This window comes from Lolium perenne, chromosome 4, assembly GCF_019359855.2.
Source record: "Lolium perenne isolate Kyuss_39 chromosome 4, Kyuss_2.0, whole genome shotgun sequence".
NCBI lineage: Eukaryota > Viridiplantae > Streptophyta > Magnoliopsida > Poales > Poaceae > Lolium > Lolium perenne.
Genome location: NC_067247.2, coordinates 357,495,982 through 357,520,431, shown reverse-complemented (window position 1 = coordinate 357,520,431; position 24,450 = coordinate 357,495,982). Strand labels below are relative to the sequence as shown.

The 24,450-nt window shown below is 43.3% G+C and overlaps 1 protein-coding gene and 1 long non-coding RNA gene across 3 annotated transcripts; one reads left to right on the top strand and one right to left on the bottom strand.

Annotated features, from left to right (window-relative positions):
• Positions 1 to 12,211: 12,211 nt before the first annotated feature.
• Positions 12,212 to 14,891, bottom strand: LOC127296869 (IQ domain-containing protein IQM2). Of its 2 annotated transcripts, XM_051327100.2 has the most exons (9): positions 14,443 to 14,891; positions 14,256 to 14,370; positions 14,031 to 14,096; positions 13,847 to 13,935; positions 13,668 to 13,758; positions 13,387 to 13,533; positions 13,195 to 13,287; positions 13,002 to 13,103; positions 12,212 to 12,901 (listed from the first exon to the last, which is right to left on the bottom strand). In XM_051327100.2, the coding sequence occupies exons 1-9, from the start codon at positions 14,889 to 14,891 to the stop codon at positions 12,212 to 12,214; spliced, it is 1,842 nt and encodes a 613-aa protein (XP_051183060.1). The 2 variants fall into 2 exon arrangements, with proteins under 2 accessions (XP_051183060.1, XP_051183059.1); XM_051327099.2 differs by having other exon boundaries at positions 14,256 to 14,891.
• On the top strand, positions 12,365 to 15,463 carry LOC127296871 (uncharacterized). The gene is made up of 3 exons (XR_011743981.1): positions 12,365 to 12,457; positions 13,653 to 15,067; positions 15,357 to 15,463. It is a non-coding gene; the product is annotated as an uncharacterized lncRNA (long non-coding RNA).
• Positions 15,464 to 24,450: the final 8,987 nt, after the last annotated feature.

Genomic DNA, 24,450 nt, shown 5'->3' with positions numbered 1-24,450 from the left:
TTATTGGGGCACCATACTTGCTCAAATGAAAATTCCTAAATTAAATGAAAGTTGCGTACATATCTGAGGATCACTCACGTATATTGGCATAATTTCCTGAGTTACCTACAGAGAATTAGGCCCAGATTCGTGACAGCAAAGAAATCTGTTTCTGCGCAGTAATCCAAATCTAGTATTCACTTTACTATCAAAGACTTTACTTGGCACAACAAAACATAAAACTAAGATAAGGAGAGGTTGCTACAGTAGTAAAAAACTTCCAAGACTCAAATATAAAACAAAAATACTGTAGTAAAAACATGGGTTGTCTCCCATAAGCGCTTTTCTTTAATGCCTTTCAGCTAGGCGCAGAAAGTGTAAATCAAGTAACATCAAGAGACGAAGCATCAACATCATAATTTGTTCTAATAATAGAATCATAAGGTAACTTCATTCTCTTTCTAGGGAAGTGTTCCATACCTTTCTTGAGAGGAAATTGATACTTAATATTACCTTCCTTCATATCAATAGTAGCACCAACGGTTCGAAGAAAAGGTCTTCCCAATATAATGGGGCAAGATGCATTGCATTCAATATCCAAGACAACAAAATCAACGGGGACAAGGTTATTGTTAACCATAATATGAACATTATCAACTCTCCCCAAAGGTTTCTTTTTAGCATTATCAGCGAGATTAACATCCAAATAACAATTTTTCAATGGTGGCAAGTCAAGCATATCATAGACTTTCTTAGGCATAACAGAAATACTTGCACCAAGATCACATAAAGCATTACAATCAAAATCATTGACCCTCATTTTAATGATGGGCTCCCAACCATCTTCTAGCTTTCTAGGAATAGAAGTTTCAAGTTTTAGTTTCTCTTCTCTAGCTTTTATGAGAGCATTTGTAATATGTTTTGTGAAAGCCAAGTTTACAGCGCTAGCATTGGGACTCTTAGCAAGTTTTTGTAAGAACTTTATAACTTCAGAGATGTGGCAATCATCAAAATCTAAATCATTATGAGCTACAGCAATGGGATCATCATCCCCAAGGTTGGAAAAAATTTCAGCGGTTTATCACAGGCAGTTTCAGCAGTTTTAGCAATTTCAGGTAATTTTGCGCGCTTTGCACTAGGAGTAGAAACATTACCAACACCAATTATTTTACCATTGATAGTAGGAGGTGCAGCAACATGTGAGGAATCAACATTACTTGTGGTGGTAATAGTCCAAACTTTAGTTACATTTTTCTCTTTAGCTAGTTTTTCATTTTCTTCTCTATCCCACCTAGCTCGCAGTTCAGCCTTTAATCTTATATTCTCATTAATTCTAACTTGGATGGCATTTGCTGTAGTAACAATTTTATTTTCAATATCCCTATTAGGCATAACTTTCGATTTCAAAAGATCAACATTAGAGGCAAGACTATCAACCTTAGAAGCGAGAATATCAATTTTATTGAATTTTTCCTCAACAGATTTGTTAAAGGCAGTTTGTGTACTAATAAATTCTTTAAGCATAGCTTCAAGTCCAGGGGGTGTGTTCCTAATATTATTGTAAGAATTCCCATAAGAATTAGCATAACCGTTACCATTATTATAAGGATATGGCCTATAGTTATTACTAGAATTGTTCCGATAAGCATTGTTGTTGAAATTATTATTTTTAATGAAGTTTACATCAACATGTTCTTCTTGGGCAACCAATGAAGCTAACGGAACATTATTAGGATCAACATTAGTCCTATCATTCACAAGCATAGACATAATAGCATCAATCTTATCATTCAAGGAAGAGGATTCTTCAACAGAATTTACCTTCTTACCTTGTGGAGCTCTTTCCGTGTGCCATTCAGAGTAATTAATCATCATATTATCAAGGAGCTTTGTTGCTTCACCAAGAGTGATGGACATAAAGGTACCTCCAGCAGCTGAATCCAATAAATTCCGCGAAGAAAAATTTAGTCCTGCATAGAAGGTTTGGATGATCATCCAAGTAGTCAGTCCATGTGTTGGGCAATTTTTAACCAAAGATTTCATTCTTTCCCAAGCTTGAGCAACATGTTCATTATCCAATTGTTTAAAATTCATTATGCTACTTCTCAAAGATATAATTTTAGCAGGGGGATAATATCTACCAATAAAAGCAACCTTGCATTTAGTCCAGGAATCAATACTATTCTTAGGCAGAGATAGCAACCAATCTTTAGCTCTTCCTCTTAATGAGAAAGGAAACAATTTTAATTTAATAATGTCACCATCTACATCCTTATACTTTTGCATTTCACACAATTCAACAAAGTTATTGAGATGGGCAGCAGCATCATCAGAACTAACACCAGAAAATTGCTCTCGCATAACAAGATTCAGTAAAGCAGGTTTAATTTCAAAGAATTCTGCTGTAGTAGCAGGTGGAGCAATAGGTGTGCATAGGAAACCATTATTATTTGTGGTTGTGAAGTCACACAACTTAGTATTTTCAGGGGTGGCCATTTTAGCAGTAGTAAATAAAGCAAACTAGATAAAATAAATGCAAGTAAACTAATTTTTTTGTGTTTTTGATATAGAGTGCAAGACAGTAAATAAAGTAAAGCTAGCAACTAATTTTTTTGTGTTTTGATATAATGCAGCAAACAAAGTAGTAAATAAAATAAAGCAAGACAAAAACAAAGTAAAGAGATTGGATTGTGGAGACTCCCCTTGCAGCGTGTCTTGATCTCCCCGGCAACGGCGCCAGAAAACAGTCTTGATGCGCGTATAATTGACACGTTCGTTGGGAACCCCAAGAGGAAGGTGCGATGCGCACAGCAGTAAGTTTTCCCTCAGTAAGAAACCAAGGTTTAATCGAACCAGTAGGAGTCAAGAAGCACGTTGAAGGTTGATGGCGGCGGGATGTAGTGCGGCGCAACACCAGAGATTCCGGCGCCAACGTGGAATCTGCACAACACAACCAAAGTACTTTGCCCCAACGAAACAGTGAGGTTGTCAATCTCACCGGCTTGCTGTAACAAAGGATTAACCGTATTGTGTGGAAGATGATTGTTTGCAAGAAAACAGTAAAACAAGTATTGCAGTAAATTGTATGCGATGTAAAGAATAGGACCGGGGTCCACAGTTCACTAGAGGTGTCTCTCCCATAAGATAAAAGCATGTTGGGTGAACAAATTACAGTTGGGCAATTGACAAATAGAGAGGGCATAACAATGCACATACATGACATGATAAATATAGTGAGATTTAATTGGGCATTACGACAAAGTACATAGACCGCTATCCAGCATGCATCTATGCCTAAAAAGTCCACCTTCAGGTTATCATCCGAACCCCTTCCAGTATTAAGTTGCAAAACAACAGACAATTGCATTAAGTATGGTGCGTAATGTAATCAATAACTACATCCTTAGACATAGCATCAATGTTTTATCCCTAGTGGCAACAGCACATCCACAACCTTAGAACTTTCAACATCCTGCATTCAATGGAGGCATGAACCCACTATCGAGCATAAATACTCCCTCTTGGAGTTAAGAGCAAAAACTTGGCCAGAGCCTCTACTAATAACGGAGAGCATGCAAGATCATAAACAACACATAGGTAATAACTTGATAATTAACATGACATAGTATTCTCTATCCATCGGATCCCGACAAACACAACATATAGTATTACAGATAGATGATCTTGATCATGTTAGGCAGCTCACAAGATCCGACAATGAAGCACATGAGGAGAAGACAACCATCTAGCTACTGCTATGGACCCATAGTCCAGGGGTGAACTACTCACTCATCACTCCGGAGGCGACCATGGCGGTGAAGAGTCCTCCGGGAGATGAATCCCCTCTCCGGCAGGGTGCCGGAGGAGATCTCCAGAATCCCCCGAGATGGGATTGGCGGCGGCGGCGTCTCAGTAAGGTTTTCCGTATCGTGGCTCTCGATGCTGGGGTTTCGCGACGGAGGCTATTTGTAGGCGGAAGGGCAGGTAAAGAGGCGGCACGAGGGGCCCACACCATAGGTCGGCGCGGCCAGGGCCTGGGCCGCGCCGCCCTGGTGTCTGGCCACCTCGTGGCCCCACTTCGACTCTCCTTCGGTCTTCTGGAAGCTTCGTGGCAAAATAGGACCCTGGGCGTTGATTTCGTCCAATTCCGAGAATATTTTGTTACTAGGATTTCTGAAACCAAAAACAGCATAAAAGAGCAACTGGCTCTTCGGCATCTTGTTAATAGGGTAGTTCCAGAAAATGCACGAATATGACATAAAGTGTGCATAAAACATGTAGATATCATCAATAATGTGGCATGGAACATAAGAAATTATCGATACGTCGGAGACGTATCACCAATCCAATCGGCTTTTATGCCTGGTAGAAACATTTTGGAAGGGGTAGTTATACTCCATGAAACGATTCATGAGTTACATACTAAAAAATTGGATGGAGTATTATTTAAAATTGACTTTGAAAAAGCCTATGATAAGGTTAAATGGCCTTTTCTGCAACAAACTCTGAGGATGAAGGGTTTTGATCCAGAATGGGGAAGAGCAGTGCAACAGTTTGTCCAGGGGGTAGTGTTGGTGTCAAGGTAAATGATGATATTGGTCATTATTTTCAGACAAAGAAAGGTCTAAGGCAAGGGGACCCTTTATCCCCAATGCTTTTTAATATTGTAGTGGATATGCTTGCCATCTTAATTGAAAGAGCAAAAGAGGATGGTCAAGTTGGGGGGTTAATTCCACATTTAGTTGAGGGAGGACTCTCTATATTACAATATGCTGATGACACTATCCTTTTCCTGGAACATGATCTTGATAAAGCGGTTAATATGAAATTAATCTTATGTATCTTCTAAGAGTTATCAGGACTTAAGATTAATTTTCACAAGAGTGAGATTTTTTTTGTTTTGGAAAGGCAAAGGAGGAAGAGGCTCAGTATAGACATATCTTTGGATGTGATGCTGGACAACTCGCCTTTAGATACTTAGGTATTCCAATCCACTACAAAAAAACTCAAGAACTCGGATTGGTATCCGGTTGAAACACGGTTTGAGAGTAAATTAGGATGCTGGAAAGGGAAGTTACTATCCTATGGTGATAGGTTAGTTCTTATTAATTCAGTATTAACTAGCTTACCGATGTTTATGTTGTCTTTCCTACGAATACCTGTTGGGGTGAGGAAACGTTTGGACTTCTATAGATCCAGATTCTTTTGGCAGTCCGACGAAAACAAAAAAAGGTACCGCCTTACAAAATGGAATATTGTGTGCCGACCAAAAGACCAGGGGGGTCTAGGTATCGAGGTACTCGAAATCAAGAACAGATGCTTATTGAGCAAATGGCTCTTTAAACTTCTTAACGAAGATGGGGTGTGGCAAGAATTGCTTCATAATAAATACCTAGCACATAAGACGTTATCACAGGTAGAAGCCAAGCCTACTGATTCTCCTTTTTGGAAAGGATTGATGGAGGTAAAACATGAGTTTTTTTCAAGGGGTTCTTTCAAAGTGGGTAATGGTATGGCCATCCGCTTCTGGGAAGATACTTGGTTGGGAACTACTCCCTTGGCTCAACAATATCCTACATTATATAACATTGTCCATCATAAAAATGTTACTGTTGCACAAGTGCTTGCTCAACCACCGTTGAATATTACGTTTCGAAGATTATTGAATGGCAGTAAATGGAATTCATGGCTACAATTATGTCGGAAACTCATGATGGTTACTTTGAATGACGAGGATGATCGTTTTACTTGGACTTTGACTTCTAACAAAGTGTTTACTGTCAAGTCCATGTACGAGGATCTCATGTGTGACCATACACCTTTTTTGCGAAAATATTTATGGAAGGTTAAAATACCACTTAAGATTAAGATTTTCATGTGGTTCATGAGTAATAAAGTTTTGTTAACTAAAGATAATTTAGCTAAACGTCATTGGAATGGGTGTACAAAATGTGTTTTCTGTGGGGAACAGGAGACTATTCAACATCTTTTTATTGAATGTCCGTTAGCTAAACTCTTATGGCGCACAGTTAATTTCACTTATGATCTTCCACCTCCCACCAATATCACCAATATGTTTGGTAATTGGTTAAATGGAGTAGATAGACAATCTAAGGCTTTTATCCGAATTGGGGTTTCTGCTTTATGTTGGTCTATTTGGAGGGTTAGAAATGATATAATTTTTAACAAAAAAAGCCTCTTTTCACTTTTTGCAGGTTATTCACATGGTCTCTCATTGGGTCCAGCTTTGGACTCTACTGTCCCCGGAAGGATTGCGGGATACCATGGCTTCTGGATGCACACGGCTCCTGATGGTCACTCAGGATATCTTGTGCCAGGCTGGTTGGCGGCATACTAGAAGGCTATGTTGAGTTGTAGTCGTAGTATGTCCTTTTTTCGATGGTTGATTCTTGTATCAATTGTCGGTCATGCGTGAGTTGTAAACAATACTTTTTAGAACCTTTTCTTAATAAATGGCCGTGTGCATCGTCATGATGCAGAAGCCGGGGTATACCCCCATTTCGAAAAAAAATGTACTATCGGCCATACATTTCATTGTTAAGAAAACACAAAGATACAATTAAGCGATCTATTCATTATGCAATTGATGAACTAACATAACGAAGATCAAATCAAGAATGCTGATTACAGTGATACTCAGTTTATATATAAGACCTTTATTTAAAGAAAAATATTTTGAACCTTGTAGCCATCAGGTAGTCGAAGTGCAGCTCGGACATTGTATTTAACCATCTAATACCACACATCAAAATGTTTATGAGAAGCTAAAATTTAAACAATTTTCCTTGGCCTGGTTACCAGACACCAAACCATGCCCAATAACCTGCTGAGGAGAAATACATTTGGAATCCCAGGAAGAATAGAAGTGTAATTCTCGGTTCTGATGGAACCAAAAAAAAAACATATACATGTTCTGCAATCTTACTAAAGGGCATCAATAACGGTAGTCAGAGCTTTCCTTTCTGCCATCCAAAAGACCATAAATTTGTCAAGTTCGCACCTTAATAGGTAGAAGACATGTAACAGAAGGAATAGATCTTTTAGAAAAATATGGATCAGATGGTTACCTACCAAGCATAGCGGGAAAAATTGCATACATAATTTGTAGCTTAGTACATCTGGAATGATGCTTGGATGCAATACTTCACTTATGCATAGGCACACAAAAAATTCAGAAAATAACACTAATTAATATACATACAACAGCGACACAACATTAGTGGCTTATAGTTTTTAAAAGCACATATCTTACTGACAGGGTATCATTCCACTACAGATTAATGTCCTAAAAGTTTTACAGTTAGTGGATCAGATATGAAATACATAGTGCTCAGATATCAATTCTTTTTTTTATATATAAATGAACATGAGAACTTCATGCATATATAAATTACATAGGTCATTTAAGCAAACTGAACTTCCCAGCTAACCTATAGATCCAAATAGTTTTTTTTTCATCAGTCATCGTTTCGTTCTCCAATTACTTCCAAGCAGACCAATTTTCTAATGCGACTAACAATCCTAACTATTGCAACATAATCATGGCTCTAATGCCTCAAACCAAATCCCAAATCAATAAGCTAACATCTGTTTTGTATTCTTTTCATCTAACATAATTAATATGTCTCTAGTTTGTTATCATTTTTAAGCGAAACCTGAATATGTCAAATCGGATAGAAACAATTACTTAGTTGGCAATATATCGGAAGAAAAATTACATATCTATGTAATCAGGACGTACACTGGCCAAAAATGGAAGATCTTAATCGACATAGTTAAGCTTAAAATTAAGGGCAGCGCTCAGCGTCGGTCGGCCGACGTGGCCTGCTGAAATCGGTTGCTGTCCCGGCCGTTGGATCGCGATCCGGCGGCCACAAACAGCCACGCCAATGTTTGCATTTACCCCCTCAGGTTTTCTGAAAATCAACCCGCAGTCCAGGGCCAGTCCATTTACAACAAAAAAAACATGTGTTTGTAGCAATGCAAAAGTGGTTAACAACATTTTATTTATTACAGATTAGTTGACAACAAAAATCAAAAACTATATTTACAAAAATGACAAACAATTAGAACAAAATAACCAATATGTTTACAACAACAAACTAGGAGCAAAAAACAATTTTTTGGGGTGTTTACAAATAGTCAGGTTCCATGCCATAAATATCTTTACACCAAATTAGTAACATATTTACAACAATAATTAACAACAAAAAACAACATTTTTTACATTTGGATGTTTACAATAATACTTAGCTTTCATACCAGGTCAGTAACATATTTACAACAAATAATTAGCAAACAAACCACAAAATAATTTAGGTGTTTACAACAACAATCCACAACAAATTTACAACAAAAAAACTTCCCATAGCATAAAATATATTTACAACAAATCTCCAAAATATTAACAACAATAGTTAACAGTAAAACCAACAAAAAAATTATGTCTGCTGCCCCCAAATCTACTTGCCCATCTCCACCAATACCTCCCCCCGCCGGCAACAGCTGGATGGGGAGTAGACGGCGCACACGCCAGGAGGAGCAGCGGCGGCGCGCTCGTCGGGGGAGGAGCAACGGCGGCGCGCTCATCGGGGGAGGAGCAGCAGTGGCGCGCTCGCCGGGGGAGGAGCAGCAGCGGCGCACTCGCCGGGGGAGGAGCAGGAGGTGCTCTCGTCGGGGGAGGAGCAGCGGCGGCGCGCTCGTCGGGGGAGGAGCAGCGGCGGCGCGCTCGCCGGGGGAGAACGGCGGCGCATGGCCGTGCAGATCGGTGGGCGCCGGCGGAGGAGCCTTCCGGGCGTCCGTGTTTCCGGCGGTGGAGTCTGGGCATCCAGGCTGCCGGCGGCAAAGACCTCAGTTCGTCGGGCTCCTGGTGGCACTGAAAAATGCAGAGGAGATGAATGGGGAACGGGTGAAGGAAGAAGAGCACGTGGGTGGGCCCGTAGGTCGCGTGACGCGTGAAGCAACGACCGATCTTTTGCCATCCATCGGGCGACTGATCACAAGCATTTTCCTAAAATTAAGGTATAGTACTGAAATTAGTTTTAGCGGAGGTTTACTTTAAATGGCCAATTTCCAACTTAACTATATATGTATTGTAGTAAAACATTTTAGTGGTGAATGGTCATTGACAGATCATAAATATCAGAGAAAAATGTCCAATGAGAAGTCCTTGGTTCTGCTGATTTGTTTTGTTTTTGGCATACCTTGTCATAGAAAACATGTGTGTACTTTAAATCAACATCCGTGAGCAATTTGACCAGAAGTTCTGTCTTCTTGTTTGGTACACATGGTAATTGAACTGGAGAAAACTAAGATACGATAATCAATTGTTGGAGGCCATGGATTGGAGCCTCACGAGCCTAAGGGGAACATCTTCAGACTTATGTAATTGTGTATATTCGATTTGACAAACAGATATCTGCAAATGTTAATCAACAATTCAGCAGCAATCCCGCAGCGGCAGTGCAGGCACCACGATTCCAGACAACGACAAGCCAGCAACACATGAGCCGGGAAAACATGAGGACGGGAGGAGTGCAGGAATTTGCAACGTGGCACATACCTTGCAAGCTACGGGTGGTGGTGGTGGCGGCGAGGAACTCCAAGTCCTGGTGGCGGCGAGGGACTCTGCGGCGCTCTCGTGAGGAACCACATGCCATAGCCCACAGGTGTGATACAGTTGAGGGCACGTGCAGAGGCGATGGAAAGGATGTGCGATCTCGCCCCCCTTGCCCGACCTCATCCCCGACGACGGCCAGAGACCCCCGTGAAGGCCCAAGTCGTCGGCACCGAGAAGAGGCTTCATCTCTGCATCGATCCGGATCGCCATCACCACCTCACCGACGCGGTGTTGGACAACCATGCCACCTCGTGGATCCAACCCTCATGCTGCAGCGTGGCGCCGGTGGTCCTGGTGGTGGGAGAGGCTGGAAAGTTCCGGCAGTGGCAATATGTGGCGACCCATGGATAGAGAAGAAAAGGAGGCGGTGGCGATCCATGGATAAAGAAGAAGAGGAGGCGGCGGTCTGCCAAGGTTTTCTTCGTTTTGACCAGCGCACAAAGACTGAAAGAGCATCCCGAGAGGCGGTGCGTGCGAGTCGGTACAAGCAGTACGAAACGCTTCTCTCACGACACGAGGATCAACCCTGAGTGCTTAGAACTCTTAGAGCATCCCCACTCGTTGGCGCTCCCCACGCCCAAATCCGGCGAAATTTTCGTCCGGATTGGATGAAGATTTGGCGTGGGGAGCGCCGAAGTTCCAGCCGTCCCCCCGGCAGGAAACCCCCAACCTCGACCATTTGACATATTTCAAACAAATTCAACATAAAATTTAACAAGTTCGGCAAACAAGAGGACGAAAATTGCTGAAACAAATTCGGCGATAACAGTACAATGTTTAACAAGTGCTGAAACAAATGAAGCACACAAATTTCACAATTTTTCAAACAAATTAAGACAGACTAGTTGGCGTCGGCGTTGGCGTTGCCTCGGAGCCTCCATATGTGCTCCACCAGATCATCTTGCGGCCAGTGGTGCATTGTAGAGTCTCGAATCTCCTGGCGCATAGCAATGAAGGCGGCCCATGATGGAGGCACCTGGTGATTAGGCTGTGCAAGAGGACCCTCTCTCTCATATGGTGCTTCTTGCTCAGCCAGAGGAACCGGATGCTTTCGCTCATCTTCAATAATCATGTTGTGTAGGCACACACAACAGTTCATCACCTCCCACATCTGCAGTGACGAAAATCCAACCAAACCAGTGCAATCCGCCTTGCATCTGAAGTAGGGATCAAAGTGGCGGATGGCATACACAATTTGCAGAAATAGCTTTCTGCTCATCCTGAAACGACGCCGGAAAACAGTCTCACCGTGCAATGGATTGTCGGCGAAGTAGTCGGCGTACAACATGCAGTAGCCCTCCATTCGCTGTCTCGGCTTGCACTTCCGGCGACCTCGTGCCGACCCACCACGCCGACGAGGTGCCAGTCCGGCGTACATGCTTGCCAAGCAACCAAGGATCATCATGTGCTCGTCGTCTTGGGCGGCTGCTGCCATCTCTTCTTGCATAAGCTCGACGAACATCTGCTCCTCCTCTTCGTCCGAGTCCATGGCCGGCGAGGCAAATGGACGAACACCTGACGGGCGTGGTCGAGGCAACCCGAGCCGCGAGCGACGACGAGCAAGCAGGCCGGAAAACAGGCCGCCGGAAGAGCAGCCAGATAGGCCGTCGTCCAAACACGGCGGAATATAGGCAGGTGGGGAAGGAGTGGCGGCGCAATCTGGGCAACAAGCCGGCGGGGTGGTTCCGGCGGCGAGAGAGATACGAGGGGTGGGGGAGATTTTGAGCGACGTGGCGGTGGGGTTCGTGCGTCGAGTCACCGACAGATCGGGCCCTTCCCCGCTTTTCACTCGTCCGGAGTCCCCGAGCGCTCCCCGGGGGGCCGGGGGGGCGTGGGATCGCCGGATGAATTTAGGCCCAAATCCGGACGAAAACGAGGAACCGGGGGCGCGACTGGGCCGAATTACGCCGTCCGGATGGAAAAAACGCTCGCCGGGGGCCTCCTCGGGGGGACGAGTGGAGATGCTCTTACAACGTGTTTGTTTCGGGGGAGTTTGAGGAAGGGACTGGGAATTGGAGGTGTACTGTACCAGACTTAACAACCACTGATTGGTTAGGGGATATGGGAATTAATCACGGTAGGGGAAAGGGAGTTCAGACTGTAAACTCCCGCATATCTCTTCCTTGGGGTCCCCCAGGTAATTCATCTCGGGATTGGGAATTGGAGAAAAATAATTATTCGTTTTAGTTTTTCAGTCGCACGATAAGAGGTAACCGAAAAGGTTGTTTCTGATCTGGTTTATTCCCACGCCCAAAGCCACGAAGCAAACGATGGAAATTAGTTGTCTTCTAAACTACCGCAGGTAATTCCCATCTCCACGCCACTCAAGGGAATGGAAAGAAAAGTCAAATTCCCATGTGTAGTCCTCATGTAAACTCCCATCAACAAACTCCCATTCCTCAATTCAGGGTACAAGACTACAAGAGTGTTCCCTAGATTTGTGAGAGTTTCAAACCATCTTCAGAGTTTTCCTCAATTGTTTCTGTACACTACTAATCCGCTCGCGTCTGGCGCACTGCCGTGCGCGCCGCCGCGCGCATTCTCAAGTTTTACCGAATCACCTCGCCCACTACCCGCATTCCGCACTCACCTCTACGCCGCGCCGTGCTGCAGAAGCGGCGGCGCCGCGGGGGTCCCGGCCGCGCCGAGGGGCGACGACGCGAGGGGCGGCGCGCACGGGCTCTTCTGCCCCAACCTGGGCGGCCCGGCGCCGCCGCGCGGGGACAGGCTGACCTGCTCCAGCGACCGGAACTGCAGCTCCGGCGGGTAGTCTCGGACGCACCCGATCCGGGGCCCCGCGCCCGTGGTCCACCGGAGCGACAGCTGCTGCCCGAGCTGGTACGATCTCTGCGCCATCTTGCAGTTGATCCGGTGCATGATCTTCTCCTCCGCCACAGCCACAACCTCCTCGCCCTCGGCGCCGAGGCTCCTGAACAGGTTCTCCTTGCAGAAGTCCAGGCAGTCCCCGAACGCGCCGGCGTCCTGCTCCGCCGCGCCCTTTCCCAGCCGGTCCTTGCTCACGGTCAGCCTCGGCGGCCGCTTCCGCTGCAGCCGGGTGCCCGACGAGGATCTCTTCATCCCCGGCGAGCCAACGCCCGTCTCGCCGCCGCTGGTGGTAGGTGGCGTGGTCGGAGCGATTTTGACTTTCTTCTTCTTGTCGGCGCGAGGGGGCTGGGTGTCCTGCTGCTTCTCTGGCTTGCTGGTCTCCGGTGCTAGGTCTGGCTGGGTGAGGCTACCCCTCTGACTGAGCCACTCGTCCTCCTCGCCTTCTGATGGGCTCAACTGTAGCATTTCCGGCAACAGAAAATTTGAATTGCATCAGACAAGTGTGCCAATATATCGCTGTTCTTCATCAGAGAAAGATTCAGGTAGGTCTCCTCGCCTTCACATTGGTGAGATCGACGTCCCTCTTCCTGAGATACTTCATGAACTCCCGGAAATTCGCCTCCGTGGGCCTGTAGTGCCCGCTATGAGGCCAGACAGCCTGAAGACGAAGGGTGACTGAATCAGACATGTGAGTTTGGAACTATAAACATAAAACTGGGACATCAGTAGAAATATGCAGACCCAGGCACCTTTAGGATTCCGTCGGCCACGACTAGTCTCCCGGCGGCAGATGTGGCTCCACCAGCAAGGAAGCTGGAATGCTGAAATGTGCCCTTGTTCTTCTGCAACAATAGCCGTATTTCATCAGTTGCAGGTAAATTTCATGGTTCAGGTACTTGTGGAGTAATATTGACAAGTGGCAAATGCTACTATTCTCTTACCGAGCCTATGTACAAATCTTTCGTTGTGCTCAACACAAAGATCCATTTTGCATCTTTTGGGCCGTCGGAGGTGTCGACAATCTTGCGGCTCAGCTTGTACATCATCTTCTTATTCTCGATTATTACCTCATAGAACTCCCTCTCTTTCTGCACAAAGTAACAACAACTTGTTCGGAGATGTAACATATTGTCTCCTTTTGTTTGTATGCTTGTTTAAACGCTAGTAACGTTTTCTAGTTTGAGATTACAGATTGATTGGTCTACAGGTCGCAGCAACTTACTGGGCCAAGATACCTGATGCATTGCTGCAGCAGCTTCCATCTTGGGCAGTGGTTCTCAAGATTAACCTCCTTTCCTTCACCTATATCCAACCTACCACAAACAGACTTTCAGAAACCATGAGCTTGTATTTGTCGATCTCTGTTCACAGATAATGTATAGAGTTCAGCATGAACTGCACCAGTAGAAGAAAGGTTGTTGGCTGTCACAGCGAAGCCAGCTTTGGTAATAGTAGTGGAGGTTGTGGCCGTACCGGTGTCGAGGGTCAATCTGCCCATGAAACACTAAGGAATTTAAGTTTGATGTGTGCAGTTCTATTGTCGGATAGCGTTTGAGGAAAGTGTTGGATAGTGTTTGAGTCATACTGCTTCTAGCCAGTGCTGAAGTGCGAGTTTCTGAGCCTTTTCATCCTTCGACAAACCTTTCCCTACCTGAAGATACAACAAGGAATGACCATCCATATGAGTTCACTATTCAGTTATCATATGCCATTGGTCTTTAAGAAAAACAAGACCGCAAGATTTAAGGCATAATGTGAGACATTTTTTTTTCGATAAAGGGAATATATTAAATAATAATGTGAGACATACCTTGGCAGCTCTTATTCTAGCACGAGACCATCTTGATAGGGCAGTCTCCGGCTTCTCTACCTCGAAGAATGACACTGAACTGCGCTTGAGCAATGCGAAATCTAGCAGTTTCCACCTGCATTCGGGGTCACACATATCAGGCATCATTGCACCAGTGACAGAAACAGCGCATGAAACTGTAACATACCAACGTTGTTCGACAAGAACAGCGCAATCAGCAAGCTGCCGTCTTGTCCTGAAGCTCTTGTATACCTTCTGCACCCTTAGTGCTGCATCCTGGTGCTGTGGGCTAACCATAGCGACCACCGGAGAATTTGGTGGCAGGTAATCTGTGTTCCCATATTTTGGAATGCCATAACCGTGCTTATGGTTAGAACAGTCTCTCTCTGCTTTAGGACTCACCACGGATATTGTGGTTTCGACATGTAATGGGTGACACTCTTTTCTCCTGGCATTTAAGGACCCTTTTAACGTATGCTCCCTAGAGCTCACGGCATCGAGATATTCTGGTGACGATTCAGGGCTGTCGAGACTGCTGAGAATGTCCAAGCTGAAGGACCGGACAAATAGCCTATCTGAGTCCTCGTCATCCTCTGGAAGGTAGTCATCTGGTGGGTATGAGATCGACAGACCCATTTTTCTGATTAAATGTTAAATACGTGGCAGTTTCTTTGTTTGCCTTTGCCTTAGGTCTGTTCCTCCTCTGCCACTGGCAAGCCTTGCTTATTTTGTTTCAGATCTCTGCAGAAGCGGGTGCTTTATGAGTGCATCGCCCCACTATGTCAATAAAGGGAAGCAAAAGGACATCAGATGTGGGTTATTTGAATTAACAGAGCTGTCATAACAACATATTTCTTGAATTCCTTTCCATTGTTCTCTATCCTATCAAAGCATACCAAACCTAGATTTTATGCAATAAATGTTTAATCTCTGGCTTATACTAAGATCATGTATTCATAAGCGTTGTATATCATATTTTTATTATCTTTATAAGCAGATGCCAGACAATGTGGAACAAATGCAAACATCAAAAGTACTATATGCATATCTAGAAACGACGCATTTTGTTGCTTGTTTCTTGACAAGTGCACATTGTTCCAGCATAAACATTATACAACCAAGTGACCAAGAGGATCATGGAAAGGAAATTATGGAGCAAAAATCATATAACCGTCCACCATACCTCATTGCCTTCAAACATCTTGCACCATATCCACCCAGCAGAACCTCCTGACGAAAGGCATCTGAAGGCAGAATGGTAACAAAGAAGGAGCAACTTTTGCAGCGGATAACTAGAGCAGATTAAGGAGGGACCAGACATAATTGGTGAATGGGGTGATGGCCGCGGAGAATGTGCAGATGTCCAAAATACGGAGGTTGTCTGTTTGAGGTCTACAACCTATAAATAACAAGGCAAGGTTTGAGGTGCAAAAATATTTTTGTGAAAAGTAATAATTAAATTAAATAGATATCCCATGCCGTATTTTATGTAGTTAAAAATGCACATGTTTTCTTCACAAAGAACACTTCGTTTGTGATTGAAAATGTACATGCTTGGAATTGGTTATTTCTAAACCACGGTTTAGGTGCGATATATAGCTGGATGTGTGACAACGTAGTTGTGGGGAAGAGTAGTTTACAAGGACTGAAGCAAAACTTTTTTCGTGAAAAGATATACTTGGGGAGATATTTTTTGAAAGTGTTAAGATAGCTCTTTTATAAAAAAAAAACTTGTAAGTTATCACAAATTCATAGGGGTACCTGTATTCCTAAGAGGGCCAAATAGAAGCAAGACGTCAAGGTCATAGTCGTAGAAGGAGCGGCCCACGGAAATAGAGAGGCAAACCCAAAGTCTACCTCCACACTTTCGCCATATGTCCCATACACACCCAGCTTCCTATCCCCGTTGTTGTGTGTCGTCGGCTGGCGGTCGCTCTGCCCTTCGCCGTATTTTTAGGATATTTTTGGTGGAGAGGGAGAAGATGAGCTCATCAACGCTTTTGAGGCTCACGACTCCTATTTTGGGAACGGTGATCATCCGGTATCCGCGAAAACCATTCGATATTTTGAGCCAAGCCCGTTGCCCGGTAGCTCATATGAAATCGAATGGAGAAATAGACAAAAAAGGGGTTTCCTATTCGACGCTTGACACAAGGCCAACACATTGACTCAAGGACGGTCCTAATTCCATCGCATCATATCCTTCTTCTTTTCGCCAGAGCCCGTGTCTTCTTCTATTCGTTTTTGTATAATTTTGATGTATTTGAAAATTTAAAACTTTACATATTTGAAACAAGCTCACATTAAAAAAATAGATTTGAAAGTTTTAAATTCGTTCCAATTTGAAAATGGTCCAATTTGTAGAAAGTTCAGATTTGGAAAAGGTTGAGATTTTTAAAAAAATTCAAATTTGAAAAATGTTCAAAATTTCAAAAAGAAACTCAGATTTTCAAAATAGTTCAGACTTGAAAACAAGAATATTAAAAATGTAAAAAAAAACAAATATTGAACAAGAAAAATGATAAAAGAGAAAGACAATAGATAACCGGAAAAACTAGAGAAACACGGCCAAAAACTAGGAAAACCAAGAAAAACCAGACCAAAAGGATCAAGAACCTACCCAAAACCGGAAAAACTTCACCTCGAGCATCAAATAGAATTCACCAAAAAATCCTGTCTATGTCTCCTCAATCCTCTCTCCCTCTTTGAGCTTCTCGGCAAACTCGGAATCTCTGGAGCTTGGGGTAGTGGTGGCCCTATACCCCGCTCACGTGTGCGTGGGAATAACACACTCACGTAGCGGGGCCGACCCAGCTGCCTGGGAACTGATTCCTCCAGCAGTTTTTCTTTTTCCTACTCCCTCCGTTCGTAAATATAAGTCATATAGTTTCTGCCACGGAAATTAAGGAACACACGTTTAGAAAAAAAATGAATCATGTTTGGCTGGAATTAACCCTAAGAAATTGACATGAGGTAATACATGACTTTGCATAAGCTAAGGAAATCTAATTAAATCTCTAAAAATATTGTCCATACCAGTGGGGCAACGGAATAAACCTTATATTTAGATTTTTCTCAAAAAAACTATATGGCTTATATCTAGGAACAGAGCGAGTATTAATTTTATTTTTGTTGAAATTTTTTCAGATTTGAAACCTTCCAAATTTTCAAAATGCATATCTTACAAAATTTGGATTAAAAATGTTCAAATTTGACAATTCCTCATATTTTAAAATTGTTTAAATTTGAAAATGTGTTCACATTTGAAAACTATTCAAATTTTAAAAATATTCAAAGTTAAAATTTTCAAATTTAAAAATATTTAGATTTTAAAAGTGTTCATGTAATTAATTTTTCCAAATTTTCAATCAAAAGAGTAATGAAAGGAGACATAAAACAAAACAAAAACTCGCGAAACCAAGAACCAGCTAAGAACCGAAGAAAACCAACTAAAACGTGAGAACGAGTCCCAAAAGTAGAAAAGACAAACAACACCGGTCGCGGCCCTAGCGGGCACCCCGTGCATGCGGGGCGTATTTGCAGACGCTCACGCATGTTAAAGAGGGTTCACCTCAGGGTTGTGCTGTTGTGGACGATATGTCCTATTCCCCGCTCTTAGCCGGAGCGCGAGGGAGACGTCGTGAAGTGGCTGGCTACTGGGCCAGGCCCATGTTTGCCTCACAAATATATTCTCCACTTTTTGTTTGCTTCATGCCTTTTTTTGTTTATTATTTTACTTTTTCTAATCAAATTCCAAATTTTGAATAAATCCAAAATTTAACAAAAAGCAAAAATTGAAAAATTACAGATTTTAAAAATATTTAAGTTGGAGAAGTTCAAATCTGCAAAATGTTCAAACCAAAAAACATTCAAATTTGAAAATTATTCAAATTCAAAAAAATTTAAAAATAAAAATTATTCATATTCTTGTCAATTTTAAATTCAGAAAAAAATTAAACTAGAGAATATAAAATTCAAAAAGATAAAAAAAATTGAATTTTTTAGAAAATACGACCGGTAAAACCAGATACCAAAGGGGGAAATGCGCTGAACCATGAAATCCGGAAGGAAAAAAGAACAGCTGAAACAAAACAAAAAAAAAACAAAGGCCAGGCCTGACTGGCGCCCGCAGCGGGCGGTGAATAGGATTCACCGTTGTGGACGCACCCAGAAGTTGCTAGCTAGTCATATCGGGGTTTAGCCCACCGCAAACATACATAAGCCCAGCCAGCAAATGTCGGCCCAGTCGTTGCCATTTTTTGGTTAAGAACACAAAGCCACCAGAGACGAATCTGACAAAGAAACGCTGCATCGTCAGTGTCGGGACATTCTCTTCCTCACACCCCAAAAATTAAACTTTGCATTATTAAATAGTTTGAAGCATGCGCACGTACTGAAAGGTAAGGTTGCATTGTCAGCGTCGGGACAGAGCCTCACGAACTTTACATTCTTATTAATACTCCCCAAACATGAACTTTCCATTCCATTCCATTCTTAATTACTCTGAAGCAAATGCACGTACTGAAAAATAGGCTCATGTAGACCCAACCAAACAGCACTCGAGTTTCATGAAAAGGACACCACGCCATCCTCCATTTTCTGTTATCATGACGAGCTCGAACTCAGCAGGAACGTCCAATTGCTTAGTGCCCCCATCCTAGGATCAGAGTACTACGCTATGCCGACTGCAATTTTGTTATGTGAAAACGATGCTGACCAAATCTAGCCAGGCACAGCAAGCTGCTGGACTATGTTTATGTGGCATCGTCTCGGACAGTAACATCGGAGCTGAAAGCGTCGAGTGCTGGTTCCACTGCACTGAACTTGCTTGCGAGCCAATGCAAGTAGCTGGCGGCGTCCCTGTCAGTCCACCCTTCCAGGGTAAGTCTGAATGTAACCGACCACACGCTCCTCAGATCTTGCAGTAGATGTAAGCAATTCGGCTTCTTCTTTTACATTTCTGAAACTTATGTTCAGACTTCAGACAGGCGTAAAAGCAATCGTTCTTCTCTACATTTGCGATCAGCCCATGAACTGCAAACCTTTTGTAATGAACAATGGACAGACACCGGATTTGGGGGTTACCAGATTGAATTCGAATGATTGCTGGGACAGCAACTAATTAAGGCCGCAATAAATCGAGAACGCGACCAGCCGACCATTGTATAACGGACTCATTGCTGGAATTCAGATGTGATTGCGAATTCAGAGCAGAACAGGGGAAAAGCGTGGCAGGAGTATGACTCATCGGTGAGCTACAAACAGACACACAGGGTCGACCATTAAACACCGTAGTTCCTGATGTCGGAAAGCCCCTGGAGATCACGGTACCTGGACAAACAAAAAGGAAACACATCCTTGGGATAATATTTACGCTGCGTTTCAGTCACACGTCTCGGTCCAGCATGGAAAGTTGGAAACCTTGAAGCATAAGACGGAGCTAGTCCACGGCCATGCTGGATTGGATTGGATTGATTCCGCGTGCAGAAACGGACAGAGATCAGTGCTGAACCAACAGCGCGATCTTCAAGTTGAAGTATCGGATGGATAGCGAGGCTTCGTTCAGGAGGTTGTCAGGTCGCCCTCGTTTACTCGATTGTAACCATGGGCGCACGGGCGCACGACCGCCGTGGTGGCTGAAAGAGTTGCTGGGTCGCGTTCGTCCGTGTCCGCTCACCCGTCGCGCGACAGACATAAACCGGATTTCCATCAATATGTTCACCAGAAATTAACAAACAAACAGCAACACAATGTTCCTGGACAGACAGATCAGAGGAGCCCCTCGGTGCACTAAAAGCATCTACAAAAAAAAATGATGTTAAATAGTGCATCTAAAATTAGTGGCCTAAACATTACAAGGCTCCAAAAACTAGAATATTGGGCACCAAGGTATAGTATTTTGCTCTTAAGATGACGCATTTTAGGGCACGGCGTACTCATTGGCTCCCGTCACAAGGCGCTTAGGCCGTGAAGGTGAGCCGGCAGCAGTACATCCGCAGGTCATAGAGGAAGCCACTCCAAGCGCTGCATCGACAATGTTCTTCCAAAATCCATGGTGGAGGCCCTTTAAGGTGATTCATGCTGGAGCTTCGCATCTGCTCACTGCCAAGGAGGTCGTCCCCGGTAGTGGCAAGGTGACCGGCAATGGAGTCCCATCGTAGGTGGAGTGGACCAAGGACTATATTATTTTTCTTTTTTGTTTCTATGGTCCTTTATGTAAAACTTCATGATTGCATTTTTTACTTTTGAACTTCTAGGTGATATGTTAAGTCAGCTTGCATGCTTGTATTATGCTTAGAGAAGTTGTTTTGATGCATGTTTAGTCCTCTTGCAAGTCTTCATAGTGTTCTCCTTCATTTGTTTATCTTAAAATCATTTTTTATGAGATTTGTCAAAAATTTCAGAGAAGAAGTATGGACAACCATACCTATGGAGAAATCTTTGAGAGAGAAGCACCAAGGTTAAGAAGGTTTTCAAGATCATCTGCTCAATTTAGGCAATCCTATAATGAAGATCTTATTGCACCAACATTGGTGAGAGGGATGATGGAGATGCACATCCATCCACTTTCCTGTGTACTAACTTTATGAGAGATGCAGGGATCTGTGAGGATTTCTTGCTCCTTATTAGCAGAGTTGGTTTGACGGCATACATGAATGATCGGAGTGACCAATATGCTTTGCTCACTAATATCTTTGTTGAGAGTTTTTTCCTTTAATAATTGTACCGTCAGGCCACATGTTGCATTTAAAATCTATAATAAGTCTATTACCATGCCCTTGTCAAGATTTTGTAATATCTTAGGTATTGCTATGTTTGGAACATCGAAGAGGATCAAAGACACTCCCACTGATTTGCTAGAGCTCTACCGAGAGGTGACAAATGATGATGACGGCAGAGCCCAGTGTGGCAAGATAAGGAACATTCAACTCCCAGCTATTCGATACTTTGTTTATTACCTTGCCACTAGTATTCTTGGTAGGGAAAACACTAGTAATATTTCTTATTATCATTTGGTTTTTCTTGCTACTGCGCTCAATAATAGTATTAAGTACAACTTTGGTGCTCTTATTGCTCGTCTCTTATCTAGAGGACCGATCTATGGATGAATTATTGATGCACGTATTATAGCTGTTTTGGATCTTCCAGTTTGATCCAAATGATGTATTGTTGGCACCACAGAGACTTGATCTTGCTGCTATGAAAGTCCATCAATTTTTTACCGCTGACTCTTTTGCAGGAGGTTTAGTCTATAGAATGTTATTTACTGATGGAGATGAAAGGGAAGTTCCCCTACCACAATCTATTTTGTTTAGTATTCACAGGTTGCCGTGGTCGCGCTCAAACGAGGAGTTGGACGAGCAGCTGCGCCTACTTGGGTTCCATGGGCAGCACCAGGAGGAGGAGGCGGCCACTGATGACTACGCCGCGCATTACACCGGGGCGTCCTCGAGTTCATATCAGGACGAATATGCTTTTTCGTTGTATTACGGAGGCACCACTTCTTGGCCCACCTGGGATTGAGCACCACTTAGGCCAAAAGCCTAATCTTGGGGGGAGGTATACCGATATCTCACTCATCTATACATCATATTCCGTCGGAACTTTATATATCCATGGTTCACTTTCTTTTGTTCTTGTTTAGTTTATTTCTGTAATTTCTCTTGTACTGAATCTTGGAAGTTGTTACCACTGTAATAACCTCTCCTTATTATATTTATTTCGTTTTATACCAAGGATAGCCTCTAATAGGAAGAAGGTAAGAATTGGGGAAGTTGCTGTCCCAAAACAGATTCGGTGTTGTCACTGAAAAAATTCGTATTCCCAGCCAGAACATCGTATTGAGATGACAATTTTTGAGCATATGCCCAGATTTTTATCTAACTATCATTAGTTTTTCACTTTTCTATTTGAGCAACATAACATTTTCGAAAAAAATGATCTTTGCCTATTGTTATGTGTTGGCTGATTTCTACCACTATATTTGTATATCTATGTTAGTTTTTCTTTCTTTTGTTGTTCTTGTTTGGTTTCTACTTTCCAAAACACAAAAAGACCAAAAATATTTATGTTGTTTCTCTTCATTTGCTTCTTTAGTTTTTAAGTTTTAGTTTGTTTCATTTTCTCGTTATGGTTTGCTATTCGAAAATGCAAAAAGATTTTGGTTTGTGTGTTGATTTAAAATTGAAAACCCAAAAATATTTGTTGTTCTTTTTTGTTGCAGGGTTCAAAGGTCTTCCGTGATTTCATTGGAGCTTGGCTATCACTTCATATTATTCAAGCCACACAAGTGAAGAACGATAATGACGGTCATGACAATTCGAGATGTGATAAGAGGCTGATATGAACTCTATTTGTTTTCATTTTTGTACAATACTCATTTATGTGGACATTCTTAGTTTGTTTGTGTAAGGTGTATGCTACTTAATGATACTTAGTAGTTTTTTCTATCTCATGATTAGTTCCAATTTACTAATACTCCCTCCATCCCATGGCTTAGGGTGGATTTTTTTCTTTTTTTCATCAAAGGTTAAGGCGCGCATGCCATAGAAATGTTAACTTCTCAAATCTACCCCTGCCTCCCGGCTGTTGATTGGCTCCGCATGATGTAATTCCCGTGGGGTTGGCTGTGTGTGGCTGGCCTCAAAACAAGGAGGTGCGCATGCAACGAATTGGTGAGAGAGATACTAACTGTGCTAGCTATTTAATGTAGGGATTCGTTGCATAGAAAACAAAAAAATTCCTACCGCGAGAACGCAATCCAAGCCAAGATGCAATCTAGAAGACGGTAGCAAAGAGGGGATGATCGAGACTCATCCTTGAAGATTTCCAAAGCCTACAAGATGAGGCTCTTGTTCCTGCGGTAGACGATCACTTGCCGCTTGCAAAAGCGCGTAGAAGATCTTGATCACGGTGCCACAATCGGGCAACACCTCCGTACTCGGTCACACGTTCGGTGTTGATGAAGACGACGTCCTTCTCCCCGTTCCAGCGGGCAGCGGAAGTAGTAGCTCCTCCTTGAATCCGGCAGCACGACGGCGTGGTGGCGGTGGCGATGGAGAACTCCGGCGGAGCTTTGCTAAGCTTTGCGGGAGAGGTGGAGGAGAGGGGGCGGCTAGGGTTTGGGAGAGGGGGAGGTGGCCGGCCACTAAGGGGGGTGCGGCCACAATGGCTTTGGTGTGTCCGGCCCCCTCCCCTTGCTCCTCATTATATAGGTGGAACCCCCAAGTGTTGGACTACAAGTCTTCGAATAAGACCCCAACCCAAAATTTCCATGTGTAGGGAAACCTACCCAAGGTGGGACTCCCACCTCAAGTGGGATTCCCACCCTTCCATGAGGGGGGGTGGCCGGCCCCCTTGGTGGAGTCCACCTTGGACTCCCCCCTCTAGGGTTGGCCGGCCATGGGAGGTGGAGTCCCTTCGGGACTCCGCCTTCCAAATTGATTTCTTCCGGACTTTTCTAGAACCTTCTAGAACCTTCCATAAAATCTTCCGGATCATTTTAGATCTTATAAAATGACTTCCTATATATGAATCTTATTCTCCGGACCATTCCGGAACTCCTCGTGATGTCCGGGATCCCATCCGGGACTTCGAACAAAACTTCGAACTCCATTCCATATTCAAGTTCTACCATTTCAACATCAAACCTTAAGTGTGTCACCCTACGGTTCGCGAACTATGTGGACATGGTTGAGTACTCTCTCCGACCAATAACCAATAGCGGGATCTGGAGATCCATAATGGCTCCCACATATTCAACGATGACTTCAGTGATCGAATGAACCATTCACATACGATACCAATTCCCTTTATCATGCGGTATTTTACTTGTCCGAGGTTTGATCATCGGTATCACTCTATACCTTGTTCAACCTCGTCTCCTGACAAGTACTCTTTACTCGTACCGTGGTATGTGGTCTCTTATGAACTTATTCATATGCTTGCAAGACATTAGACGACATTCCACCGAGAGGGCCCAGAGTATATCTATCCGTCATCGGGATGGACAAATCCCACTGTTGATCCATATGCCTCAACTCATACTTTCCGGATACTTAATCCCACCTTTATAACCACCCATTTACGCAGTGGCGTTTGATGTAATCAAAGTACCTTTCCGGTATAAGTGATTTACATGATCTCATCGTCATAAGGACTAGGTAACTATGTATCGAAAGCTTATAGCAAATGA

Excerpts from the sequence above, each read along its gene's own strand:
- LOC127296869 (XM_051327099.2), bottom strand. The coding sequence starts at position 14,891 with ATGGGTCTGTCGATCTCATACCCACCAGATGACTACCTTCCAGAGGAT. Across the intron at positions 13,759-13,846 it reads CAACAACCTTTCTTCTACTG|GTTGGATATAGGTGAAGGAA; the intron begins GTGCAGTTCATG and ends TGTTTGTGGTAG. Across the intron at positions 12,902-13,001 it reads TCGATCTCACCAATGTGAAG|TTGAGCCCATCAGAAGGCGA; the intron begins GCGAGGAGACCT and ends GAAATGCTACAG.